Raw genomic sequence first — 27,371 nt, forward strand, 5'->3', positions numbered from 1 at the left:
ATGAATTGCATACTTGGAGGACTCAGGCTGGGATAAACGTGGGAAAGCAGTTCCACTTGTTAGTGTCAGCAAAGACCTCAATAAAGCAAACACAAGGAAATGATGGACGGAGCGCAGAAACTTTTCAGACACTCAGCCCCAGTCACAGATCTAGGTTGAATCCATCATCGTTCTTTAGCTCACTTTGCCACCCTAGTTCAGACACAGCAAAGACCCTCAATAACCTTGATTGGGGTAAATGGAGACACTATCAAGCATGGGCAAAGCCAATATGTCTCGCACTTACAAAAGTTATTGGTTTTGCCAATGCCTTTTAGTCAGTTGTACAGCAGTGTTGTACATGGCTGAAAGTAAAGTTAGGAAAAAAGTGCTGGCCGTGTTATGGAGCTTTATTTTTCTAACTTTACTTTTAGCCATGCTGCACAGCCATGCTGCTATACAACATGGCTAAAATACATTGGCAAAGCCAATAGTTTTCATAGGAGCGAGACCTACTGGCTTTGTCAAAGCTTGTTTGCTAACTGTGTTGTTCTTGAATCACCATTTCAGCGAAGTGTCTAGGTCGGTGTTATAGAAATATTATTAATACGCAAATTTGCTGATGCAAACAAATAAAATAATGATCCAACAGATGTCTAAATCTGTTAGGCACAATTTAACATATAATACAGTCTCTTCACTTGATAACAACTTAGCTAACATATTCATTGATGTATGAATATAGAAATCTATACCAACGTATTGGTAACTTCAATAGGCACAGCTCCTAAATATTGGTGCTATTAATTTACATACTTAATCTGCTAAATAGGAGTTTGCACATTCAAAATAACGATTTCCCTAATTAAACTAGTAGAAGCAACTTATATCTCAGCAAGTAAAAAACATAGTAATTAAATCTAGGAGATGAAATTACAATTAATTTAAGAAATGACTTACCACGGAGACCCATAAATCTTGAATCCCCTTACAGTCGTTTCAGAATCTTGAAGATAAATGCAGTTAGTAAGAAAAGACTGCACATTTTCATAATTCTCGGGCTTTAATTTACACATTGAAGGAAAATAGTAGAAGTCTTGTTTGATTAAATCGGACATAAATTCTTGGTCAAAGGTCAATTCATGATTTCCTGCAATTACAATCTTATGTTCGTAGGGCAGTTCACCTAAAATGAAACAAACAAAAACGTAAACGAAAATCTGAAATATGATAGACTCCCAACTACTTCAGTAATATCTTACCACGCTACATTCCCCAATCCTCCGGCAGCCCTATTTCTATGATCTCATAAAGCAGTAGCATGCACACATTTAGCCCACGATGCCTCCCTTTATATACACTACCAATGCAAGAACATCTCAGCATGCCAATATTAGCATTTTCTATAATGTTCCACTATGGTAAACATATGATAATTATGATAATTATACTAGTCCCACAAAATATTCCCATTATGAAATTATTACCCGTTCTCATGACGCAGCAGTATGCCCACCAAAACCGTTTTCATAACACCTTGTTTGGCCCACCCAATCAGTTTCGTTATGTCCTGGTATCCCCACAATTTCAACTTCCATAATGCAACCATAAACATACATTTCTAGCTTCAATAAGGCTGTAGTCAACCCACATAACCAGTTGCAATAATGAACTGAAACACAGTTTGGTTGTGTTTCCTTTTTATCCTGTATTACTAGAGTCCAGAAAACCAATGTGTGTCTCATTATTGTGTTTGGGATACCATACCAGAATGGCCAAATAGAGTATTTCTATAATGCTTTTGTACGCTCATGTCCTCGTTTAATATATAAGGGCAGAGGCAAAGAGTAAAGGGAGATGAGAGCAAAAGAGCAGAGAGAGCTCTTAGGCAGAACCAAGAAAAGGCAAATGAAGGCAAAGAGGAGAGGAGAAAGAACAAAGAAGAAAAATAGGTTGATATGCAACAGTAGAAGAGACCAGGAAAGGGTCGAGACCTAAAAAGCGTACATATAGCTCAAAGGCACAGTTTAAAGCACAAAAGTGTGTGTGTCTCCTTAATCACAAACGGTGCCATGAGATGATGTCAGAAATGGCATGGTCAACACACATAAAATGCTTGAGCTTAAGTAATGCAAGTTCCGTCTATATTTTCGAAGCCCCTAAAGATGTGTGGATGGCACCAAAGGAAAAAAAACACAAATTCATGATCAGCAGAAAGAAGGTTATCAAATGTAAGTAACTAGTGATTTGGACCGTAGCTCAGCTGACACCTAGGAAAACCTAGCAAACCTGTACATTTTTGAAAATTAGACACTCAGGGAAATCTGGGGTGGCGTGACTTCTGTAGCTGTCACCAGGTTCTGTTAGCCAGAATCCCTTGCAAACCTCAAACTTTGTAAAAAAAACCCACAAATTTTCCTCCCATTTCTACGGTGAAAAGTTCTGGAAACTGCAGGGGAGGCACAAACTTCCACCCACCCAGCATCCCCCGCAAGTCTCCCAATAAAAATGGTACCTCCATTGGGTGTGGGTAGGCTTGTGCTCGTGACAGGAAACAACCCAAAACGTGCTGTGGAGACTTTAAAATTATCGATTACAAAAAGACCTTGTTTTGCGAGGGAGTCACCTGCGTTTTTGATCCCAGGATTGGCAGCCATCTAGGGAAACCTACCAATCCCAGACATTTCTGAAAGAATAGACACCTGGGGGTGTCCAGGGAGGTATGGCTTGCGTGGATTCTCCAAAGTTTTCCTAGACAGAATTCCCTGCAAATTTAGCTGAAAAATAAAATAATTTTTCTCAAATTTCTGTGTGGGAAAGTTGTGGGATCACCAGGCTGACACAAATTTCCTACCACCCAGCATTCCCCCAGGTCTCCCGATAAAAATGGTACCTCACTTGTGTGGGTGGGCCAAGTACCCGCGGCAGGCAAGGGCCCAAAACGTATTGTGGAGGCATCAACATTATCTATCATAAAACGACCTGGTTTTGCATGGGCGGCACCTGCGTTTTTGGTCCCGGGATCAGTGGCCATCTAGGGAAACCTACCAAACCCACACATTTCAGAAAGCCAGACACCCGGGGGAGTCACAGGATCCCCCAATATTTTCCTACCTAGAATGCCCTGCAAACCTTTAGCTCCGACCCCTATAAACATAAATAAAATAAATCCCTGGAGCCTAGTGTGCTTTCTGCCCCCTGGGGAGGCCAGATTGGGGGCTATTGCCCCCATCTGCCTCCCGGGCGGTCAGAAAGACCGAGATTTCCCAAAAACGTTGTAGGGGAGCAAAAGCCCTTGCCTGAGGTGCTGCTCCCCCTCCCTGGTGCCTAGCAGGTGGATCCCTGCTTGGGGATCGCCCCCCTGCTGTGACCCCCAAGCACGGATCCACTAAGAAAGGGTACAATTTGAAAGGGATTCCCTTTCCAACAATACCTCTCCCGTTAGCCCACGTGCTCGGGGGCTGAGATAGCCCCCTGAGCATGTAGGCAGTGAAACTGAAATGAACCGATCGGCTCAGTTTCACTGCCTACATGCTCAGGGGGCTATCTCAGCCCCCGAGCACGTAGACTAACGGGAGAGGTATTGTTGGAGAGAGAGAGAGAGAGAGAGAGAGAGAGAGAGAGAGAGAGAGTCTCTCAGCACCCTGCAGGAAACCCATTCAGGAAGGCCTCGTTTGAAAGGGGAGATTCTCCCCTTCCAAACAAGTCCTCTCTGGAAGCTGGGGAGGCCGATTTCGGCCTGTTTTCCCTACCGGAGTCGAGCGTTGCCTTACCTGCGGTTGTCCACAGCTCCGGTGGGGAAAACTGTGACGCCTTGCAGCATGCTAACGTCACAGATGGGTGGGAGTGGGGAGTGGCGCGGAAAGCCTTCTGCATCCCTCAGGGAAAAAAATTAAAAAGAAGCGTTTGCACTGGAGGATTTAAAGGGGCATATGTCAGCATATGGACGGGCGCCGCACTAGGGAGGTAGTTCGTGCATTGGCTATTGGCCGATGCATGCGCCAAAAAGGTTAACAAAATTAAATTGATATTCCTAATTATATTTTATACTGTAATGTTTCAACATATAGTAGAAACAACAAAAATCCAATCAGTAGAACAGGAGAGATGCAGGTTTAAAGATTTTAGTGAAAATAAAGCCAAAAAGCACAGAGGGCTGTGGATAGCTGGTCAAGCTGGACCGGAACAAATTCACAAGTTCAGGCCGCCCGTAAAGGAGGGTGAGTCGGCTACAGGGACCCAGTTAGAACAAAGTACCTTAAATCCAGGTTTGCAGAGCAGCACGAGGCTATGCGGCGAAGATGCGTCGCGCAGCTAAAGCAAAATGTCAGTTCCGAGTCACGACGAGGCTGCATGTGCGGTCCTCAATCAATCAATCAATCAATCATCGCATTTATATAGCGCGCTACTCACCCAGAGGGTCTCAAGGCGCTGGGGGAGGGGGGTCCGCTACTGCTCGAACAGCCAGGTCTTGAGTTGCTTCCTGAAGGCGAGGTGGTCCTGGGTCAGGCGGAGGTGGGTGGGGAGGGAGTTCCATGTCTTGGCGGCGAGGTAGGATAAGGACCGTCCCCCTGTGGTGGCTCTTCGGATGCGGGGGACGGCGGCGAGGGCGTGGCTGGTCGATCGAAGCTGGCGTTTGGGAGCGTAGAAGTTGAGGCGGCTGTTGAGGTATCCTGGGCCTTGGTTGTGTAGGGCTTTGTGTGCGTGGGTGAGGAGACGGAAGGTGATTCTCTTGTTGACCGGGAGCCAGTGCAGGTCTCTCAGGTGTCCGGAGATGTGGCTGCGACGGGGGATGTCCAGGATGAGTCGTGCTGAGGCGTTCTGGATCCGCTGGAGTCTCTTCTGGAGTTTGGCGGTGGTTCCGGCGTAGAGGGAGTTGCCGTAGTCCAGACGGCTGGTGACGAGGGCCTGGGTGACCGTCTTCCTGGTCTCGGTGGGGATCCACCGGAAGATCTTACGTAGCATGCGCAGGATGTTGAAGCACGACGAGGAGACGGCGTTGACTTGTCTGGTCATGGAGAGGGAGGAGTCCAGGATGAAGCCCAGGTTGCGTGCGTGGTCTGTTGGTTTGGGTGCGCTGCCTAGGGCGGGGGGCCACCAGGAGTCGTCCCAAGCGGCGGGTGAGGATCCCAGGATGAGGACTTCCGTCTTGTCCGAGTTCAGTTTCAGGCGGCTGTTCTTCATCCATTCGGCTACCTCTTTCATCCCTTCGTGAAGGTTGGCTCTGGCGGTGGCGGGGTCGTTGGTGAGGGAGAGAATCAGCTGGGTGTCGTCGGCGTATGAGATGATGTTGAGGTTGTGCTGGCGTGCGATGTCTGAGAGGGGGCTCATGTAGACGTTGAAGAGGGTTGGACTGAGCGAGGAGCCTTGAGGGACACCGCAGATGACTTCAGTGGCTTCAGATCTGAACGGAGGGAGACGGACTCTCTGTGTCCTTCCGGCGAGGAAGGAGATGAACCACTCCAGTGCCTTCTCCTGGACTCCGACGTTGCTGAGGTGTTGTACTAGGGTACGGTGGCAGACAGTGTCGAAGGCCGCGGAGAGGTCGAGGAGGATGAGGGCCGCTGTTTCTCCGTTGTCGAGCAGCGCTCGGATGTCATCGGTGGCTGCGATCAGGGCGGTCTCGGTGCTGTGGTTGGCCCGGAAGCCAGACTGTGAGGGGTCGAGGGATCCGTTCGTCTCGAGGAAGGCGGCCAGCTGCTTGTTGACGGTCTTCTCGATGACTTTTGCAGGAAACGGGAGCAGCGAGATGGGGCGGTAGTTCTTGAGGTCGGTCGGGTCGGCCGATGGCTTCTTGAGTAGGGCGCTGAGTTCGGCATGCTTCCAGCTCTCCGGGAAGGTGGCGGTGTCGAAGGAGGTGTTGATGATGTCCCGCAGGTGGGGTGCGATGACAGCGTCGGCTTTGTTGAAGACGTGGTGAGGGCAGGGGTCGGTCGGAGATCCGGAGTGGATGGAGTTCATCGTGCGGACGGTGTCTTCGGTGCTGATTGGAGTCCAGGCGCGGAGGGTGGTGGTGGGGGGCGGTGGTTCGGGCGTGGCGTTCGTCGGTTGAGTGCTGAAGCTGTTGTGTATGTCCGCGGTCTTTTTGTGGAAGTAGGAGGCGAGGGAGTTGCAGAGGTCTTGCGAAGGGGTGATGTCATTGTTTCCGGCGTTGGGGTTGGAGAGCTCTTTAACGATGTTGAAGAGTTCCTTGCTGTTGTGTGCGTTGTTGTCCAGTCGTTCCTTGAATGCAGTTTTCTTGGTGGCATGGATCAGTTGGTGGTGTTTTCGGGTGGCGAGCTTGAGGGCAGTCATGTTGTCCGGTGTTGGGTCTCTGCGCCAGGTTCTCTCGAGGGCTCGGCAGTTCTTCTTGGAGCTCTTGAGTTCGTCGGTGAACCATGGGGCTTTCTTGCTGCCGGGTCTGCTAGGCGGGGTCCTCAGGGGGGCGAGCTCGTCTGCGCAGTCGCTGATCCACTTCGTGAGGTTGGTGGCCGCCTGGCTAGGGTTCGTTGTGCTGGTGGGAGGGTTCATGTTCAGGGAGGTCGTGAGCTGGTCGGCTGTGATCTTGTTCCAGCTCCTGTGTGCAACCTGTTGCTGGTGGTGGTGGGTCGTGGTCCTTCCGAAGCTGAAGTGGACGCAGCTGTGGTCCGTCCAGTGGAGTCCGGTGGTGTGGCTGAAGGCGATGTCCTTGCTGGATGAGAAGACGGGGTCGAGTGTGTGTCCGGCGTAGTGGGTGGGGGTGGTCACCAGCTGCTTGAGTCCCAGGTTGGCGAGGTTGTCCAGCAGGGTGGTGGTGTTGCGGTCATTGTTGTTCTCCAGGTGGAAGTTGAGGTCCCCTAGGAGGATGTAGTCAGCGGAGCAGAGGGCGTGCGGGCTGATGAAGTCGGCGATGTCTTCGCTGAATTGTGTGCGTTGTCCCGGGGGTCTGTCGATGAGGGTGCCTCTGAGGGTGGTCTTGGGGTTGATGTGGACCTGAAAGTGCAGGTGCTCGGCGGTTGCGAGGGTGTCGTCGGTGTTGGTCGTGATGCGGATGGTGTTCCTGTGGACGATGACGATGCCTCCTCCGGTGTGGTTGATGCGGTCCTTTCGGATGATCTTGTAGCCGTCTGGGATGGCGATGTCGGGCACTGAAGAGGCGTTCATCCAGGTTTCCGTGAGGAAGGCGACGTCTGGAGAAGTAGTGTCGAGCAGGTTCCAGAGCTCGACGGCGTGTCTGTGGACGGAGCGGGTGTGGAGCAGGATGCACTTTAGGTGGCTGCTGCTGTTGCTCGTCGAGGTCTTGAGCACTGCTGGAGTGGTGCAGGTCCGTATGCAGGTGAACTTGCAGGCGTTGCAGCAGAAGGGTCCGTGGGTGCGTCTCGGGGTGGCTCGGTAGCACCCCGGGATTCTTCCGGCGTTGAGTGCGTAGAGTTCGGTGGCGTCGTAGGTCCGGCGGGTGGGCTGGGGTCTGCGGGGGCCTGGGGTCCTGGCACTGGGCGCGGTCCAGGCGCGGACGGGCGCAGACGGGCTTACATTTGGCGCACCTTCGGCGCTCAGTCGGTGCTCCCGCTGCGCGCGTCCGCTGCGCGGTTGCTGAGGGGGCGACATAAGAAGGGATCCGGGAGGGCGGGTCAGCTGGGAGGCGAGGTCGCGTCCACCAATCGTCTGGCGAGGGGGCGGGGCCGCAGGCAGGAAGCGGCGGGAAACGTGAACAGGCTGAGCGGGCGGCCCTGCGGCGGCTGGGGCGCTGCTATCGGCGGCGGTGAAGAACACACTCAGCAAGGAGCTCTGGAGCAGGAGCGTAGAGGAGCGAGGGGGCAACCAGGCCAGAGGCGCAGTGGTCCTGCATCGTCATAGAGGATCTCTTCGACAAGGGCTTGGATGTGAAGTCCAGCTTTGAGGATGTGCTGTGCAATTAGGGCAAAGCATCTGTTGCAAAGAGCTGCGAGGCTGTAATGCAAAGTGTGGTGTTGTTGTCAAGGTTGCTATAGATGGGGAATGGGAGGGTCTACGCTGAGGGTGCATCTTGTAGCAGAGGTTTCGATGGGGCTAGAGGCTGTGATGCTATGCAGGTCTTTGCGACGGTTCCGATCCGGGCTGCAGCGGGGATGCAGCGATTCTTCTAGGGGTTGTGCCGAGCAGCAGAAGAGATGCGTCGGTTATACTGGATCCATAGAGGGTGGCAGAGCACCTTAGGCCCACTTTCAAGGGTCCAGGACGGGGGTGCCACCACTTGGCACGATAGACTCATAGATGGCAGAGTCCAGGTGTTGTGGTTCAGTTTGTGGGAACCTTCTGTCCATGAGGCTCAAGTCAGTAGACCAGCCAACAAGCCCTGGGAGTCACTCTGGTGGTCCTGGGTTCAACACGTGCAGGTCCAGTCCTTCTCACCCATGCAAGAGGGCAGCAGGTCAACACAGCAGAGCAGCAGTCCAGCAGATAGGTAGTCCTTTCTGCGGCACAGCAGTGCTTCTTCCTGGCAGAGTATTAACATGTCCAGAAGTTTACTGAAGAGATGGTGTCTGAGGTTCAATATTTATACCTGGTGCCCTTACTCTGGAAGGTGGGAGAAGTTTCTACAAATTCCCTGTGAAGCACACAGGCTTCCTGCTTTCCCTGGCTCCAGACTAACTACAGGGGTATGCAGTCCTTTGTCTGGAGGCTATTCAAGTGTAGTTAGGGCTGTGCTCAGCTCATCCCTCCCATCCTGCCAGTGATGGCTCATCCAGGCACACCTAAGCTCTCTATTGTGTGTGGCTGTCTAGGAGGAATACAGAAGGCCCATCTGTCAGCTACACCCAGTCATGTGACCCAGAGACAGGCTACAGGCACTAAACAGCTAAGGCAGGAAAATGGCAACTTTCTATTAGTGTTGCAGTTAACAAGGGAACTCGACGATCTCCAGGGAACTTGGGTGAGTATATGTACATAAAACACTAGTCTAACAGCTGGAAACAATATAATCAATAAAAATGGTTATTCTAATCATTAGTTATAAAAAATCATATATCAAGAACTTTTATAAAGAACTTTTATTTAAAAAAAAAAACTTCACTTTGAAACAGTGTAGTGGATCTAGTGAGAAATGTGCTTGGTGCTCTCATCAAAGTGATACACACATGAACAAATTCAGTGATCAAATTTGTAAATCTTAAAAACAAGAACAACCTAGCTCATTTATATAAAATATAATCTACCTAGAGTTGGTAGTGGTAGTCAATGTCAATGTTTGAATCCCTCAAGAAGAGTGGGGGGGCATCATTGGGACTCATAAGATAAAGACGCGCCTGAACCAAGGAGAATGAAGGCTGAAGAAAAGAATGAACATACACCAATCACAGACCCACACAGCCTGTCACACATCCACTTATACACCCACTTACACAACCACACAACCACTCACACACACAGGTTACAGGGACATTATAGGTAGGTAATAGCATTAAAAATGTGGAAATTCACCAAAAAGACATAGGTTACAGGGACATTATAGTTAGAAAATTGCATTAAAGAAATAGAGTAATTCACTGGTTACAGGGACGTTATAGTTAGGTACAGATTTTACGCACATAAAACCATGGAAAGTCGGCAGGTACAGTTACCTGAGCTAACTATAACTTACACTTCCCGCAATGCACTACCTATGACCTCACATATTACATCACTGCTGACATGGTGGGTGACATCACTGATGACATCTCAAATTACATCACCGATGACATCATCCAGCAAAGTGAACTTCAATATACTTCATAAAAAAAATATATATATAATTTCTCTCAATGCCAAATTCCGATTTCGGATTCATTGGGACACAGCGATTTATGGAACATTTGTGAATTAACTTTCCACCCATGATAGTCATAATTAGACGTTGAATTTGAAAGTCCGCTACAGGGAATTATGGGTCTTGTAGTCCTGGGGGATAGCGCATTGGGCGCAACATGGACATCAGACCACCTTGAATGTGTTGACAAGTGGCTGTTTGATTTAGTGAGTACTTGCATTTTGAATTCTGTTCCGCCACGCATTTAATAGGATCATCGGTCACTACAGGGAGATGGTGTCCTTTTGTTATATGTGAGGCATTGTGTAGGTGATAAATGTTTATGCATCAGCATTGCAGCTCGATTTTATTTGTCTAAATGCTGACTTTTATAATTTATGTTTATGAATGGTAATTAGAGCAAGATGTTTTGAGAGCATTGGCGCCATATTAGATTTAATTTATTAGTGCACCTTGATTTGTTATTTTGACAAGGTTTAGAAAAGTGTTTTACTCAGGTAGACGATTTGCAGAGTTTATGTGCAATTATCTTTTAGGAAATTCATTTTTCTTTAAGTAAATGAGGTTGTTTACACATCATGCTTATTACTATACCCATTTAGTTATGTATTTGCATTAATTATATGTGTGACTTTTTTGATTTTCAGCAAAATTGTTAATTGCACAGTCTTTTTTCATGTCTATTTCGATTTGAGGAAGGGGAAGGGCTATATATATCTTTAAGATCATGGCGCCAATTAGATTGATAAAGCCTGCTGCGCAGGCGAAACGCGTCTCTCTCTTGCTGCGGGGTCGTGTGGGCCCTGAGACACATTAAATAAGCCAGATACCAACTTACCTGAGTACATGCCTCTTCTTTGCTGAAGTTGGAGGGTTCGTGTGGAGATATATATATATATATATATATATATATATTTTTTTTTTTTAAATAAGAAAAGGAGCCAGGTAAAAGACAGACAGCCGAGAGCTCACTGTAAACTTAACTACTACACTCCTATATTACCCAGGAGAGAGTTCTCAGCGGACAGTCCTGTCTCTTCTAAACCACTACTCTAAACACTAATGACCACAATAAGATGTCTAACTGTACAGGCTAGTCTATCGCAAATCACAACAACACCACTCGTCAACCTGGAAAATGGTTTCAGTGCAGATGTCAGTTTTACACAAACCCATACAACACACTCCGAGTAGAGAAGTCTTAGCGGAAAGGCCACTGTGTCACCAACCACTAGTAAAATTATTCTTCATCCTGGAGCACGGTGTCAGCAGAGAGGTCAGTCAGTTGCAAACCACTACTACATTGAGCCACTACCATTGAGAAATGTCTTAGTAAACAGAAACATTTATTGCAAACTACTACTACTACACTCATTCATCACAAAGGAGAGAGGTCTAAGCAAAGTGCTCAGTATGTCGTACAACACAACTGTACTCAGCATTCCCTGTGGAGTGAAGCCTCAATGAACAGCGTAGACTGTCGCAAAGCACCACCATACTCATACATCAATAGGGGAGATGTGTCAGCAAAGAGGCTAGTTCACTCATAAATAGTACTCTCACTTTAAAAACGGGATTATAGTTCAGAGGATATATGTTAGAAATATTAAAACACTAAGTAGTACAGAAAGAATAGTAATTTAACTTATGCAGTGGCTCAGTATACATCTTTCAGTGTCAGAAACTTTTATGCTACACACCCACTGGATGATGTCATCAGTGATGTCATTTGAGATGTCATCAGTGAAGTAATTGACCATGTCATGAGTGATGTAATATGTGAGGTCATGAGTAGTGCATTACAGGGGTGTAAGTTAGTTAGCTCAGGTAAATTGAACTGCAGAAAGTTCTATGGTTTTGGGTGCGTAAAATCTGAACCTAACTGTACTATCTATGTAACCTTTGTTTTTTTTTATACATATATATATATATATATATATATATATATATATATATATATATATATATATATATTCACTTAAAAAACCATAGGTTTCACACATGTTATAGTTAGCTGGACATTTCACTCGTAAAAAACCAATGAAATTCCCCCGTTATAGTTACTGCAGGCAACTATAACTCACGCGACCGCAATCCTCTGCTGATGACGTCAGATATTACATCACTGTATTTAGACACTTATTTACCCATGTCTTCTTCCATTAATCTTTAGCTATACATATATTACAAATATTTATTTTTCAGAAAGACACATATGTCATCAGTGATGTAATATCTGACGTCATCAGCAGAGGATTGCGGTCGCGTGAGTTATAGTTGCCTGCAGTAACTATAACGGGGGAATTTCATTGTTTTTTTACGAGTGAAATGTCCAGCTAACTATAACATGTGTGAAACCTATGGTTTTTTAAGTGAATTTGCAAGGTTTTTTAAATGCTAATTCGTAACTATAACGTGTGTGAAACCTATGGTTTTTTCAGTGAATTTGTACGGTTTTTTAAATGCTAAGTTATGTTTTTATTATTTATTTTTTTTCAGGTTGTACACCGTGCGCGCACCGTGCTCGCACGGTGGGCACTCGGTGCGCTTCGTGCACCGAGCGCCCACGGTTCGCAGTGCATGCAGGGTGCGCGCACCTCGCGATTTAAAAAAAAAAAAATGTTTTTTTCTCCCTTGGGGGTCCTTCTGTGACCCCCTGACCAAGGCTAGGGGGTCAGGAACTGTCCACTCTGCCCCCTTTTCACGTTCTCCACCTTTGTTTTTCACCCCCTCAGACTGCGAGAGACAAAATGGCGGCCGACACTTCCTGGTTTCGACCGATTCCAATGTTTACCGGCATCTAACAACCAATCAGAATTGCGCTCGCGCACGGCAGGGTGTGCGCACAGTGCGCGCGTATAGATATTGATATGCTTTTAAATGCTATTTTCTCAGGAAATACCGAACAGATTTACACCAGACCTGAAAAAGGCACTTCCTTGACCTTATGGCTACCTCTCTGCCAAATTCCACGTAATTCTGTTCAGCCGTTCGGGCTGTAGCTGCGACTAAAGGTCCTATGGAAAAATGCATGGGGAAAACGCGTTTTGGGACACCCCCTTTTTCTCGGTGCCCGCTTTACGAATCACCCCGAGACTTTCAGGGTAGGAGCTGAACGGAGCGCCCCAATAGTTTTGAAAATTTCGCGAGGATTCGTCAACCGGCGCCAAAGTTATTCAAAATAGAATTTTGAGATTTCCTATGGAAACTAGGTTGTAACTATAACTATCTACTGGCGACCGCCAGTAGATAATATATATATATATATATATATATATATATATATATATATATAACCTACTGGCGGTCGCCAGTAGGTAGATATAGTTAGGAACTTCCATAGGAAATCCGCAACATTCTATTTGGAATAATATTGGCGCCGATTGACGAATCTTCGCACAATTTTCAAAACTTTTGGCCAGCTCCGGTCCACTCCTATCCTGAAAGTTTCACGGTGATTTGTCAAGCGGGGGCTGAGAAAAAAGGGGGGTCCCAAAACGCTTTTCCCCCATGCAATTTCCCATAGGACCTTTAGCCGCAGCTACAGCTCGAACTGCTGAACAAAATTTAACCAAATTTAGCAAAGAGGTAGTCCTTAGTTCAGACTTGTGCCTTTTGCTTAAATGGTGTAAATCTGTTCAATAGTTCCTGAGAAAATGACATTTAAAAGTACATATATATCTATGGCCTCGGAGGGTCCGCGTACCCTAAGCGCAGCCTAAGCGCACCCTGCCGTGCACGAGCTGTATTCTAATTGGCTGTCAACACTCCAAATCAGGAAGTGTTGGCAGCCATCTTGCAAGAAATCAGCAAAAGAAACGCGAAAAATGCAAAAAGGGGTCAGGGTAGAAACACCCTGACCCCCTAGGCCTGCTCAGGGGGTCCTAAAAAAGCATTAAAAAAAAAAAAAAAAAATCGGCCAGGTCCGTGCACCCAGCTCGAATTTCGGCTTCTTTGGTAATTGGCCCCCGGGGGGGCCAAATCCCGGGGGCATTTTAAAAAAATAGTGTGGGGGGTCCCAATCCCCCACACACTGCCCCGGGGACTGCCACCCCCTGGGCTTATTAATATTGGGTGGGGGGGCTCTTAGTCCCCCCCAGCCCCGGGGACCGCCACCCCTGGGGCTTATTAATATGGGGGGGGGCTCTCAGGCCCCCCCAGCCCCGGGGACCGCCACCCCCCGGGGCTTCTTCAAAATGTGGGAGGGGGGCTGCGCGGCCCCCCTCCTGGAGCCTTGTCTAGGCCCTGGGGACTGCCACCCCCCAAGGCCGGCTCCTGCAGTGTCCCGGGGTGCCCACCCCCGGGACACTGTAGTTTGCAATGACAGGGCGGGAGCCTCGCGGCTCCCACCCTGTCATTGCAAACTGCTTTCCTATTTGGAAGAGAGAGCAGGAAACCTGCTCTCTCTTCCAAATAGGAAAGCAGATTGCTTTTCCACAGGGGGAGCAGCATGTTATCTGCTCCCCATGTGGAAAAGCAATGCCGGCTGGGACCGTGGGGGGATTGGGGACCCCTCCACGGCCCCCAACAAAGAGGGCCAGCCCCAGGGGATGGGGTCCCCGGGGCAAATTATGGCCTCGGCAGGGGGCCACGCGGCCCCTTTCCCAATTTTTATATTTTTTAAAAATAAATTGGGGGCAGGCCCTGGGGGATGGGGTCCCCAGGGCCAATAAATTAGAAAAAGAAGAGGGGCTACACAGCCCCCTTATTAAAAAATACAAAAAATGGGATCGGGCCGGAGGCCACGCCCCTTCCTTGCACCACTCTGCAAACACGCCCCCTGGCGTGTTTGCAGAGGGGGAACTAATTCTCCTTGAATACTGGGGGCCCCTGGGGCCCAACTAGCCCACCAGGAACCTCCAGTATGCGCCAGGGGGCTGCGTTGCAGAGAGGTATAATGAGGTCATTCCCCTTTTTACACCTCTCTGCAACGCAGCTCCGTGGCGCTTACTGGAGGTACCTGGTGGGCTAGTTGGCCGCCAGGGGACCTCAGGATTCAAGGGGACTTAATCCCCCAACTTAAAACACGCCATGGGGTGCGTTTGCACAGTAATGCAGGTAGGCGGCGGGGCCTGAGGTGATACGTGTGCAAACACGCCCTGTGGTGCGTTTTAAGTTGGGGAATTAATTCCTCTTCAATCCAGAGGTCCCCTAGGGGCCAACTAGCCCACCAGGTACCTCCAGTTAGCGCCACGGAGCTGCGTTGCAGAGTGTTGTAAAAAGGGGCGTGGCCTCTGAACACCTCTCTGCAACGCAGCTCCCTGGCGCATACTGGAGGTACCTGGTGGGCTGGTTAGCCCCCAGGGGACCGCAGGATTGAAGAGGAATTAATTCCCCAAATTAAAACGCGCCACAGGGTGTGTTTGCACACGTCACCTCATGCCCCGCCCCCTTCCTTCACCATTGTACAAATATTCCTCTAAAAGCAGCCGAACTACGAATTCCGATTTACTCACCTGTTATCAGGAGAGAACCCAGTGCTGCATCTTTTAGCCTAGCACTGACCCTGAAAAGTAATTCTAAGCGTACTTACCAGTAACTTGTATTTCCTTCCATAGGAATCCATTGTGTGGTTTTTAGCAGAAAAGTTTCTAAGTGTCTATTTTCACAAACTAAAAATATTCCTATATTCTGTATGACTTAAACACATTCTTTCAACTGTTTACAGGAGATGGACCAGTGCTGGATCCAGGATCCACCACTGAGTAAGAAAAACTAACGATAACACTACTTACCTGCTAAGTGAATTTTCTGCCATAGGATAACATTGGTGATTCTATGTGAAAAAATTTCTAAGGTTCAACTTTTAAAATACAATAACATTCCTTAAAAATCATTACTGTAACCAAAACGCTTTTACTCAACTGTTTACAGGAGATGTCCAAGGACTGAATCTAGGATCCAGTCCTGTGGTTAGAAAAGTAATCCATAACGTAACTAATTGCATTTGACTAGAAATTCACATTGAGCTCAATGTTGCATTGTGTTTGAAGTTGTGTTGCCCATTGCAACAACTGTAACTACTGTACTTAAAATTCTATTGCCTATTTGCACAGTATTTAAACTAAAGTAATTTATTCTGAGAAAGTATATTTGGTATTGTAATGTATATGTAATTAAAAAAGTAAAATATCTAAAAATAAATTGTTTAAAAAATGTAGTAAATCAGTATAAAAAAAATCAGTATAACAATTAATACATTAAAAATTGTCATTTACAAAACCTTTGAAATTCACGGAAAAAAACATAGGTTTCAGGCCTGATATAGTTAGGAATTAGCATTTAAAAGATCTTTGAAATTCACTGAAAAAACCATAGGTTTCAGGCTTGATATAGTTAGGAATTAGCATTTAAAAAACCTTTGAAATTCACTGAAAAAACCATAGGTTTCAGGCCTGATATAGTTAGGTATTAGCATTTAAAAAACCTTAGAAATTCACTGCAAAAACCATAGGTTTTAGGGGTGTTAAAGTTAGCTGGACATTTCACTCGTACAAAACCATTGAAATTCCTCCGATATAGTTAGTTGTACTAACTACATCTCGCGCGCCCGCATTCCACTGCTGATGATGTCACATATTACATCATTCATGACATAGTCAGTGACATCACTTATGACATCTCAAATGACATCACTGATGACATCATCCATGTGACAATTAGATACACCTCATCATACACTAGTATAAGTCAAGTCAAGTCAATCACGCTTTATTGCGGTTAAATTTACCATAAAAGCACATAAAAATAAACAACAGTACAACAAATCGGACAATCCATTTCATGGATATAATCTCAAGTAATTGGATGATTGTTAGACATTTTTTTTAAAAATTTAAATATTATCCAGAATTCTAAAATTGTTAAAACAATGATCATTTAAAAAAAAAAATAATAATTTTATCTGTGCTCTCGATATCCATTAACTTAATACTAGTGTACAGCAGCATTGTTTATCAGGTTCCTTCGAATTATCCACATTGAATGCAAATATTTAGCTACTGCAGAAACAATCACTGCGTCGGTATCTGTTTTTATATCCTAAAAAAGGCCAAATATTGCTTTATACCCAGGTTTTTACACAACTGAATTATCCATTTCTTCCTAATGTAAGCATATGCTGGACAGAAGAGGATAACATGTACAGGAGTTTCTTCCTCAGTTCGACAACCTGGGCAAGGACGTGCCGGTCCCCCATTCCACCTATCAATATTATGAAAAAAGGGCAAAGTGCCATATCTAAATTGCAAATAAAGCTTCTTTGCTAAGGTAGGTTGTATTGTATCAATCTCAGGCTCAAAGCTATAACTAGTATAACCTTTCATCACTCACTGTAAAATACAGAGTGCCATATTTGAAACCTTTGACACAACAATACAAGTTTCTAAACACCCACTCAGAGATTCCTAGATCTATACACACATCCAATCACTTACCTATAGATTCACTCATACATGCTGTCAATGATCAATAGAACACTATCAAATATACTTATACACCTATATTGACATTACACACCAGCATACATCCTAATCACTTATGAAGTCATCCTACTCACTTATGCAAACAATGGATCATACTTACTTTTACTTAGCTACACACTTATACAAACACCCCTTCATCTATTCATATAGATAGTAACTCATACTTAGTGTGTTATAAAATCACTATTACAAGTATACAGTTATCCATACAGTCACTCATACAATCACTGAGTCTTATGTATACTTATTTATATACAACAATTGACACATACACTGGCTTTTATTTGTCTAGTTTGTTGGATATGTACCATTGAGACATATATTTGCTCATCACCACACCCATAAAGATATTCACTCACCCAAACAACTGTTATAACATGTAGTTTTATCTTCATATACCTACTGAATCAACTATTCACACATCTTTGGGCTGTCACACCCCCCCATCGATTCACTCTCCCATACAAATACTCAGTTAACTAATCAATAACTAATATAGACTTTCACGTAGCTAGTAACCAACTGGTGCAGCAGTTTACACAAAAACTGACAAAGTGATACAGATATTCACACAGTTTAGTCACTATCCAGTATATTTTGTGAGACACTATAAATCAGTCAAGTAAACAGAAAATCCCACTGCTACTGAATCCTCCATCCAGATATTTATATTTATATATCCACTCATTCTTCAATGCAAATTGCTATATATATAATACATATTTAAATAACGAACTAAACCACATTCACTGGATGATGTCATCAGTGATGTCATCAGTGATGTAATTTGAGATGTCATCAGTGATGTCACTGACCGTGTCATGAATGATGTTATATGTGACATCATCAGCAGTGGATTGCGGGCGCGCGAGATGTAGTTAGTACAACTAACTATATCGGAGGAATTTCAGTGGTTTTGTACGAGTGAAATGTCCAGCTAACTATAATACCCCTAAACCTATGGTTTTTTCAGTGAATTTCTAAGGTTTTTTAAATGCTAATTCCGAACTATATCAGGCCTGAAACCTATCGTTTTCTCAGTGAATATATATATATATATATGTCCTTAGCCTGTCGTAAGAAAATAAACTGCTTTGACCGACCGAGTGGGTTCGCCTGGATTCTTTTCCACAAGATCCATTTGCTGTGCGATATATATATATATAGAATAAAACAACTAAATATCAACAATGAATTGGCTACAATACACGAACCCATGGTGATATAATCTTCTCTACCTTTCCACTAGTCATTCTGCCCAAATCTGGTGGCACGGGTATTAAAACCATGAATTAACAAACATCGAGTATCTCTTGACTAATTAAGCAATAACTTAACCCTACTGAATCATCGAGCTATTGCGCAGCACAGTTACTAGGCTCTTTTGCACATATATTGCACTATACACTTAGCACTTTTTCAAGAACAATTGTTGTTTTTTATTGTTGTTGATTTTACTATGATCGTGACGCAAATGACAGAAGACAAGACATTAACAATGTTTCAAGACAGCACACAACGTGAACATACATATGATATATTTTCTTGACATTTTAAGGAGATTGATGCAAAGTATATATTTAATTTGACATTTTATGTAACTTTACCTGTCTCTTCACAAATGCACGCTGTTCTTGTTGTCTATGTCTATTACGAGATTACCGCAGCAGGCTTATCACGTGGTCACGATTATACTGGCACTGTCACTTTAAAAGTGTGCTATCTCTCTTAGGCCACTGTCATGTTATCAAGGCTCAGGCGAGCCGAAACGCGTAATGGCGACAGAGGAATAAAGACTTTTGCACAAATAATTTGGGTCCGTGCCTTTCTCTTCAGGAGAGCCGCTAGTTTGGAAAGCAGCGGAGGAAAACTCGTGATTTCACTGGTCGTTTGCTGGTCTCGCACGACCATTCACGGACCCCCTTCTCGTTAACGGTCGACGGCACAGTGAGACTTCTCTTCCCGGGCGACCAGGAAGCCTGCACACATTCCGAATAGGATACTAGACCGCCGGACCCCCCGCAACCCTAAAACAAGACCGGAAAACCTGACGAACTTGGTAGGAGTCGAGTCGGAGGACCCGACAATTACGGAAGTCAGCAGGTAGGCACTCAAGTGGATATTGCGGGGTGAGGAGGCATGCAAATACTTCGTTAAATACAGCCATATTCAAAACTGCTTTAATAGAAGTATTCACGTATTGAGATTATTTTACTCATGTCGGCCGACGTGGCAAGAGCAAGGGAGGCGGCAGCAACAGAGATGTTCTCTGACGCTCTCCCATTGACAAGCAATACGACGGAACCTAGGCTGAACAAAGACAATGTAAACAACTCAGTAAGGGATTTATTTAAAAAACTCGAGAAAAAAATGAAATCAGAAATGACAAAGTGGTGGGAATCCAAATCACTGCAAGGATATATTGATTTTAACAGGATCCCACAGGGCTTACGTATACTAACGGCACCGAGCTACGATGAACCCAACCCAGAATTAATGAAAGAATGGGCAGAGCGTAACTTAGAATCCTCGAGGAAACTAACTCTCATCCTAATCAAATATGCTGACATAGACAGAGCCAAATTACTGGGGGAAATTGATGAAATAAATGATGAGTTGGAAAAACACGAATATAAGGATGAACAAAAGAAATTAAGAAATGAAATGATGGCCCGCTTACTAAAAGAGGCGGAAAAAATAAAAACAAGAAAAGCTTATAAATTCCAAAGAGACAGAACTGACTATGAGTCGGGTCAAATATTTACCTTTGCCAAACGTTATGATGCGCTGAGGAAGTCAAAATTCCGCACTGATCAAGCACCAGCAGTCCCAAACTTGAATGAAAATCGCGGTGCCAATACCACCCAATCAGAAGGCAGCTCGGGTGCAGGCAGCGAATCAGAATCTGAAATGCGCACCACTACGATGATGGGATCAAAGTCGAAGCCATCTCCGGGAGAAGAGCTTAATTTTTTATGTCAAGAATGCAGACAAACTCTGCGTCCAAGACCACAGGCAAACCCAGCTCCACCAACTACAAACGGAGACAGAGGCGCAAAGCAAATACCAAACGAGCAAAGACAAGGCAGAAGGCGGGGACGGGGATATTGGAGAAACAAACAATAATGGATGAGCAGGCAGAAAATACCATAGTGAACCTATCTAACATCGATCTCACAACACAGGAGAAAAATATTTTAAGATTGGGTCTATCGTTTGCACCGCGCAATAACTTTGACTATGCAGCAACAAGAATTGATGTATACAAAGGAGTACGCAAACTCAAACCAAAAAAGCACTTCCTTATGAATACACCCAACCAAACAGCTATGGGTGAAATCTCTACATCTGATACCCAACGGGGAACAAGTACCTTAACCCAGTCAGATACATCACTCTTACAAATTATGCAAGATCTCAGCAACGAAAGTAACCCAACTGATCAAACTCTTAAAGCAAGTCCATTCAAACCCAAATCCTCCTTTAACCCAATCATGATCAGAGACTCCATTGATATCTTCCACGAAGCGGTGACCACTCAAATGAAAGAGTTGAATAAGAAAACACAATCCAAAATGAAGCAATATAACAAAGTTGATCAGCAATACAAGCGGTTAACATCCAAATTACAAAAAAACAATAAAGAGATTGTAATTCGCAACAGCGACAAAGGCGGAAACATTGTCATTTGGCCAATGAGTTCATATAACAAGGAAGCATACAAGCAACTCAATGATCGCACATGTTACATACAAACTACTATTGGTAACATGAAAATCACCTACAAAGATTTCCACCTTAAGCTCAACAAATGGAAAAATGCAAATCTGATCAGCAATGATGAATTTAAATTTCTAAAAAATGACAGCCCTACTACACCAACCATTTACTTCATCCCGAAGATTCACAAAAACTACAATGATCCTCCAGGAAGGCCAATAATCAGTGCTAGAAACAGTCTGACGGAACATACAACCAAATACATTGACTATTACCTGCAGGAGTTTGTACAAAAGTTACCATCCTACGTAAAAGACACCAGTGACTTCCTTAGAAAAATTTTGAACATTGTGTGGCAGGACAATTATTTGCTTATTGCGTTAGATGTAACATCTTTATACACCAGCATTGAACATGTGTCAGGCTTAGCAGCGATCCAACATTACCTTTCACAAAGATCTGCGCAGCATCTAGAACATAATCGCATGCTGGTTGAAATGACTGAATTTTGTTTACGTAACAATATTTTTATGTTCAACAGTCAACTTTACCAGCAAACCAGAGGCGTAGCAATGGGGGCCAGCTTCTCACCGAGTTACGCATGTCTGCACATGGGCAGATGGGAGGAGCTGGTCCTCAAGAAAGAACACTATGAATATGTTAATACTAATGTCAAAGTATGGTTAAGATATATTGATGATCTTTTTGTAGTTTGGGAAGGCACATGCCAGCAAGCAAATGACTTTATTGAAAAGATTAATGTCAACAATATGAATTTACAGTTTACTGCCACAATCAGTGCCACACAAATTGAATTCTTAGACACCCAGGTCTATATAAATAAGAACAAAATTGAAACCCGTCTATTCAGATAGAAGACGGCGGGCAACTCCACACTCCATGCGTCAAGTGCGCATCCTAAACACCTTATCAATAGCATCCCCTATGGGGAAATGCTAAGGATTAGGCGCATTTGTAGCAACCATGATGATTTAATGGCAGCACAAGAAGCAAGCAAACTTCGCTTTAAACAACGTGGCTACCAATCACACATCATTGACAATGCTATCAAAACATCCATGACGTGGAGCCGAGATGAAGCTATAAGGGACAAGAAAGCTGTTAACATCACGAATAATGCAAGTTCCATAAATACCATGGGTGTTAACACTAAGGAAGACAATGAATTTCGTCTGATTGTGCAATATAGCCAACAGCACAAAGCGTTAAACAAAATCCTCCAGCACAATTGGCCACTAGTGCGTAGTGACCCAGTGATAGGACCCCTGCTACCGCAGAGGGTGTCCATCACTTACAGCAGGGCGCCCTCAATGAGGGATGTACTAGTTAGAACAAGCCCTGAGGTGATTGATAGCAATAGTTGGATACAATCCATGAAAGGATTCTTTCGATGCAAAACATGTAAAGCATGCAATCAGGGAGTGAACACCAACTCATATCAAACTCCTTTCAGTGATCAAAATCACGTCATTTCCAAGCTCCTGACTTGTAAGACTGAATTCGCGGTGTATGTACTCTCATGTCCCTGTAATCTGCGCTACATTGGCAGCACTAAATTACCCGTGTACAAACGTATCCTTCAGCACCTCAGGGCGATCACAAACCAGGATAACACCTACCCTGTTGCACGGCATTTTAAAGAACATCATCAATCTGACAATCGCAAAGTAAAATACTTTGTAATTGACACTGTACCACCAAGCAGGAGAGGAGGTAACCGAGAGAACAAACTTAGAAAACTTGAAACTCGGTACATTTTGCAGTTAGACACTAAGCACCCTGCCGGTCTTAACGCCACTGAAGATCTATACACATGCTTTTTTTTAACTTAAATAGAGGAAATATCTGGTCACCATGGGTTGTGATAATATGCACATCTAACGCCATTCTTCATTAAGACCTATAATATTTAGTTTTAGCACCTAGGACTGACACTTATATATAAAAAATCTTTTTATCATTACACTTTTAACTTTTAAGTCCTACAAATGCGCAATTGGAACACAATAATTTTATATGTGGTTATGTATTATGTACAATTTTTTATAAGGTTTTAATAAGATTATGAATTCTTAGTCTTTTATTATATTTATTGTAAATTTGTTCTTAAATTGGTACCTATCCACGTGTCACATTACAGGGATAGGTCAACTGATAGATAGTATTTTTAAGGGTTTTTAAACACCTTTTATCTATTTATTAGCAATTTGCACTATTCTACGACACTGACTCACATGCACTTTATAACGGCATTTAGTCCAACACGATTAGTCGTAGATGAACCTTAGTTGAAACTGTACAGACTATTTAACAGCATTGATGCATATACTATACTTTTTGTTCCAGGACTACATAAGTATCAGGCAGTATTAAACTTTCAAATTAGGGGGCAAGCGACCTCATTATAGCATAGGTGCACAAAAGAATGACTGTTCTTTGAATAAAACAACTAAATATCAACAATGAATTGGCTGGGAGGAGCCTAGCGCGCATCCAAGATGGTCGCGTGAGCACAGGGCTCCCCGGACCCTTGCTGCTCCTCGGAATATATCCTGAGAATATCCTGATGTGGTTTATGGAATCTGGCAGATGAAGACCGGCTGAGCACGTATCTCTTTTCAGAACTCGAATCGGACCTGGGAATCCTGAGTTGTCGTTGTTCGAACTTTTGGGACCCACCCGACGGAGGTGCCCGGGGCGAAGGTGAACCGTGGAGCCGTGTCGTAATTGAACAACAGCGGCTGCAGTGCGGTGCCAGTGGCCGCTTTACCACTTTCGGTTTCACTTTCGGACTTCGGGGGGCTGGCCTGCGAATGCACTTGATGTGGCGGGGTGTTTCCTTGGCCTCTGCGCGAGGCCTTGTCTCCACCTGCCACTAGTGTGCCCATTGCCTTGGGTCCCCCCGCACCGCTATATTGTGGTCTCTGGTGAGGCGCTGGTCTGCGGTGCCGGTGCCCCTACGACTCTTGATCGGCGGTCCCCTTCGGTGTCCGTGACCACATGGGGGGCAAGGGGGGCCCCGAGGGGCGTAAGACTAAGGCCTCCCTCCGCGGGGGACCGGTCCAGGCCAACAACATGGACCGCTACACTCAGGGCAGAGGGTCCCCTGGAGCGACCGGCCCCCCCCCGGATGCCGTCGGTGGTGGCACGACCGTCTCTCCGGAGCTTTCCCTGCAGGACATCATGGGCGCCATTGATGGCATCAGGGAAACCATCGCCACGCAATACGAGGCCCTGGCCCGTAAAATCGACACGGTGGCAATCGATGTCACCCTAATTCGGGCAGATCTCTCCAAAACTAACGAGAGGGTTCAGGCTCTCGATGTGCGGACCTCCACCCTTGGTACGGATGTGTCGGACCTGCAGGCCGCGCTTGGTGACATTAAGGCGGTCAACGATCGGATGGCCCGGCGGCTGGAGGACTTCGAGGGACGGGCCCGACGCAACAACATCCGTGTCATAGGCGTACCGGAGTCCTCCGACAGCCGCCCGGTTGACCTCCTGGTCGAGGACCTCATCCTCCAACAGTTGGCCCCTGCAGGCCTAAGTAAGTTCTTTGCCGTGGAGCGGGCCCATCGAGTTCCAGGCGGTCGGCCACGGCCGGGGGCCCCCCCGAGGCCTATCGTGGCCAAACAGTTCCACTATAGAGACCGAGATGCGATTCTGCAGGCCTCACGGGTCCACGGCCCGGTTCGTCATGAGAACTCATCCATTAACTTTTATCCGGACTTTACCCAACTTGTCCAGAAACAGCGGATGGGATTCCAGGGGGTGAAGCGTCGTCTCCGTGAACTGGGCCTAAAGTACTCTATGCTCTACCCTGCAAAACTCCGAGTGGAACATGAGGATCGGACTGCCTTTTTTGACTCTCCTGTGGCCGTGAGTGACTGGCTGGACTCGCTGCCGGACAGAGGTGACCGTCCCGGGCCCTCTGCAGGCGCCGAAGGTGACGGGTCCCCTTTGGAGTGACTTTTGGTCCTTGATTTTGCCATTTTGCATTGTTCAGCTGGGTTTTGCTTCTTTTGTTCATTTTGTCTCACTAGGACCTGTGTGGGGGGCGGGCGGGGACGGGTCCCTTTCCTCCTCCGGGGTCTTTTCGTAGAATGGGGTTAGTAGGGCGACAGGCACACTGCAAGTTGGGGGGGTTTTCTGGCCCGCAGGGGTGCAGGGTGGGGGGAGTTGGATTTGGGGGGAGGTTGGGGGGAGGGAGGGGTTGTTTTGCTGTGTGTTTTTTGTTCGCAGAGCGAGGTATTGATTTTTATCCAGATTCGGGAACTGTGCTACTGACTGGGGGGCCTTTGATCTATTGGAGGGGATGGGGGGGGCGGGTTGAGACTGATGTCATGGAACGTCAATGGGTTGGGGGATCGTATCAAACGGGGGGTAGTACTGCAGTATTTGCGTCGTCTGACTCCTGATGTGGTGTTTATCCAGGAGACGCATCTGGTTGGCAATGTTTGTCATGCAATGAACAGGGGGGGATACCGCCTCGTGGCCCATTCTGGTTTCACAACTGGTTCCAGGGGGGCGGGCATTCTCCTGCGATCCTCACTTCCGTTGGATATCACTAGGGTAATCTCGGATGACAGAGGGCGCTATGTGTGTCTGACTGGGAGGTGGGAGGGGCAGCCCCTTTCCCTGGTCTCAGTTTACGTCCCCCCGGGCCTCCAGAACTCCACCTTCGCGGACTTGGGTCGAATGCTGCTTGAACTTCCGGAAGGTCTTTTGCTTATGGGCGGGGACTTTAATTCGGTGGTTTCGGGTGACCTGGATCGTCACCCACCTAGGGCCCTCCCCGCTGCCCAGGCATGGCTTGGTGGCCTGCTGGAGACCTTCGGCCTGGTGGATAGTTGGAGATTAATGCATCCGACCCAATGTCAGTACACCTTTCACTCTGGGGCGCATGGGAGTCTTTCTAGGTTAGAGTATTTCCTTATGCCCGCGGCTCAGACTGGTCGGATTCGAGAGGTTAGGCACCTGGCGCGGGGTATTTCCGATCATTCCCCGCTGTGGCTGCTCTTTGACACCGAGCCGCGGTCTGCAGGGCGGATTGCTCCCATTAACCCGTGGTACCTGCGAGACCCTATGACTCGCGACAGCCTGGTTAAGGCTATGGACCAATACTTCCTTGAAAACGAGGGGTCGGTGTCGTCCGCAATGTCCTTGTGGGAAGCCTTTAAAACCGTAATCCGCGGACACGCCCTCTCCCAGATAGTGGTGGCTAAGAAGCTCAAGAGTGAGGCAGTGGTGAAGTTGGAGACTGACATTTCGGGGCTGGAGTCGGCCTTGGAGACGGGTGTCACTCCGGACGGGCTCCATGCCCTCAGCCTGAAACAGTTTGAATACAGGTCTCTTGTCACTGACGCTGCCAAAACGATGTATAGGGAGCAGCAGGGTCGATTTTATGATGCCGGGGACAAGGCGGGAAAGTTGATTGCGTGGCTGGATAAGAAGGAGAGAGTGAATCGTGTGGTCCCGGTGCTGTGTGTCTCGGATGGAGTGTGTGTGACTGAGCCTGGTGAGATTGTGGAATGTTTCGCTGACCACCTCCGAGCCGTGTACTCCCCGGTGACTGATAGGGATGAAGAAGACTCTTGCCTTCTGCTTAGGGATATTGCTTTGCCCGGCCTGTCCGCCGAAGACCGTGAGCAGCTGGACGCCCCCTTGTCTGTAGATGAAATTGCAACTGCGATTCGGTCCCTTCGTTCGGGCAAGGCGATGGGTCCCAACGGGCTGCCTATTGAATTATATAAGTTGCGCCCGGATAAACTCGCGCCCTTCCTCCGTCGTATGTTTCAGGAGTCCCTTGAGGCAGGCTCCCTTCCTGACGACCAGCGTCTGGCTACGATAGTCGTGATCCCCAAGGACGGTAAGCCACGAGATCGCTGTGCCTCCTACAGGCCTATTTCACTGCTAAATGCAGAGCCTAAAATCCTGGCTAAAGTCCTTGCCAATCGTTTGTTGAGCGTCATCTGCGATTTGATTCATCCTGATCAATGCGGCTTCATCCCTCACCGTAACACCGCTCTTAACTTGCGGCGTCTTCACGGCGCCCTCGCCAGGGCGGAGTACCTCTCCGAACCAGCCGTGCTGGTTTCTTTAGACGCCACGATGGCCTTTGACACCATCGAGTGGCCATTCCTCTGGGCTGTCTTGACCAAATTCGGCTTTGGGGAGGGATTTCTTGGCTGGGTGAAGCTTCTTTACACGGGACCCATGGCTCAGGTGGTAGTTAATGGGCGGGTCTCTCGGCCCTTCGCTCTCGGTAGGGGTACGAGGCAGGGGTGCCCGTTGTCCCCTCTGCTCTTTGCTCTTGCCTTGGAGCCGCTCGCCGCTTGGCTCCGCTGGGAGCCCTCGATCAGAGGGATCCGGTGGGCCCCGGGCTTCGAGGATCGGGTCTCGTTGTATGCGGACGATATTCT

At 46.6% G+C, this 27,371-nt stretch overlaps 1 protein-coding gene across 1 annotated transcript in view; it reads right to left on the bottom strand.

Annotated features, from left to right (window-relative positions):
- The window catches only part of MPPED1 (metallophosphoesterase domain containing 1), a 571,670-nt gene that overhangs the window by 253,259 nt on the left and 291,040 nt on the right, over positions 1 to 27,371 (bottom strand). The window contains exon 4 of the mRNA XM_085650550.1: positions 940 to 1,165. Coding sequence (XP_085506676.1) covers positions 940 to 1,165 — 226 coding nt within the window. The remainder of the gene's footprint in view (positions 1 to 939; positions 1,166 to 27,371) is intronic.

The sequence above is a fragment of the Triturus cristatus genome, chromosome 4_1 (genome assembly GCF_964204655.1).
Source record: "Triturus cristatus chromosome 4_1, aTriCri1.1, whole genome shotgun sequence".
Lineage (NCBI taxonomy): Eukaryota > Metazoa > Chordata > Amphibia > Caudata > Salamandridae > Triturus > Triturus cristatus.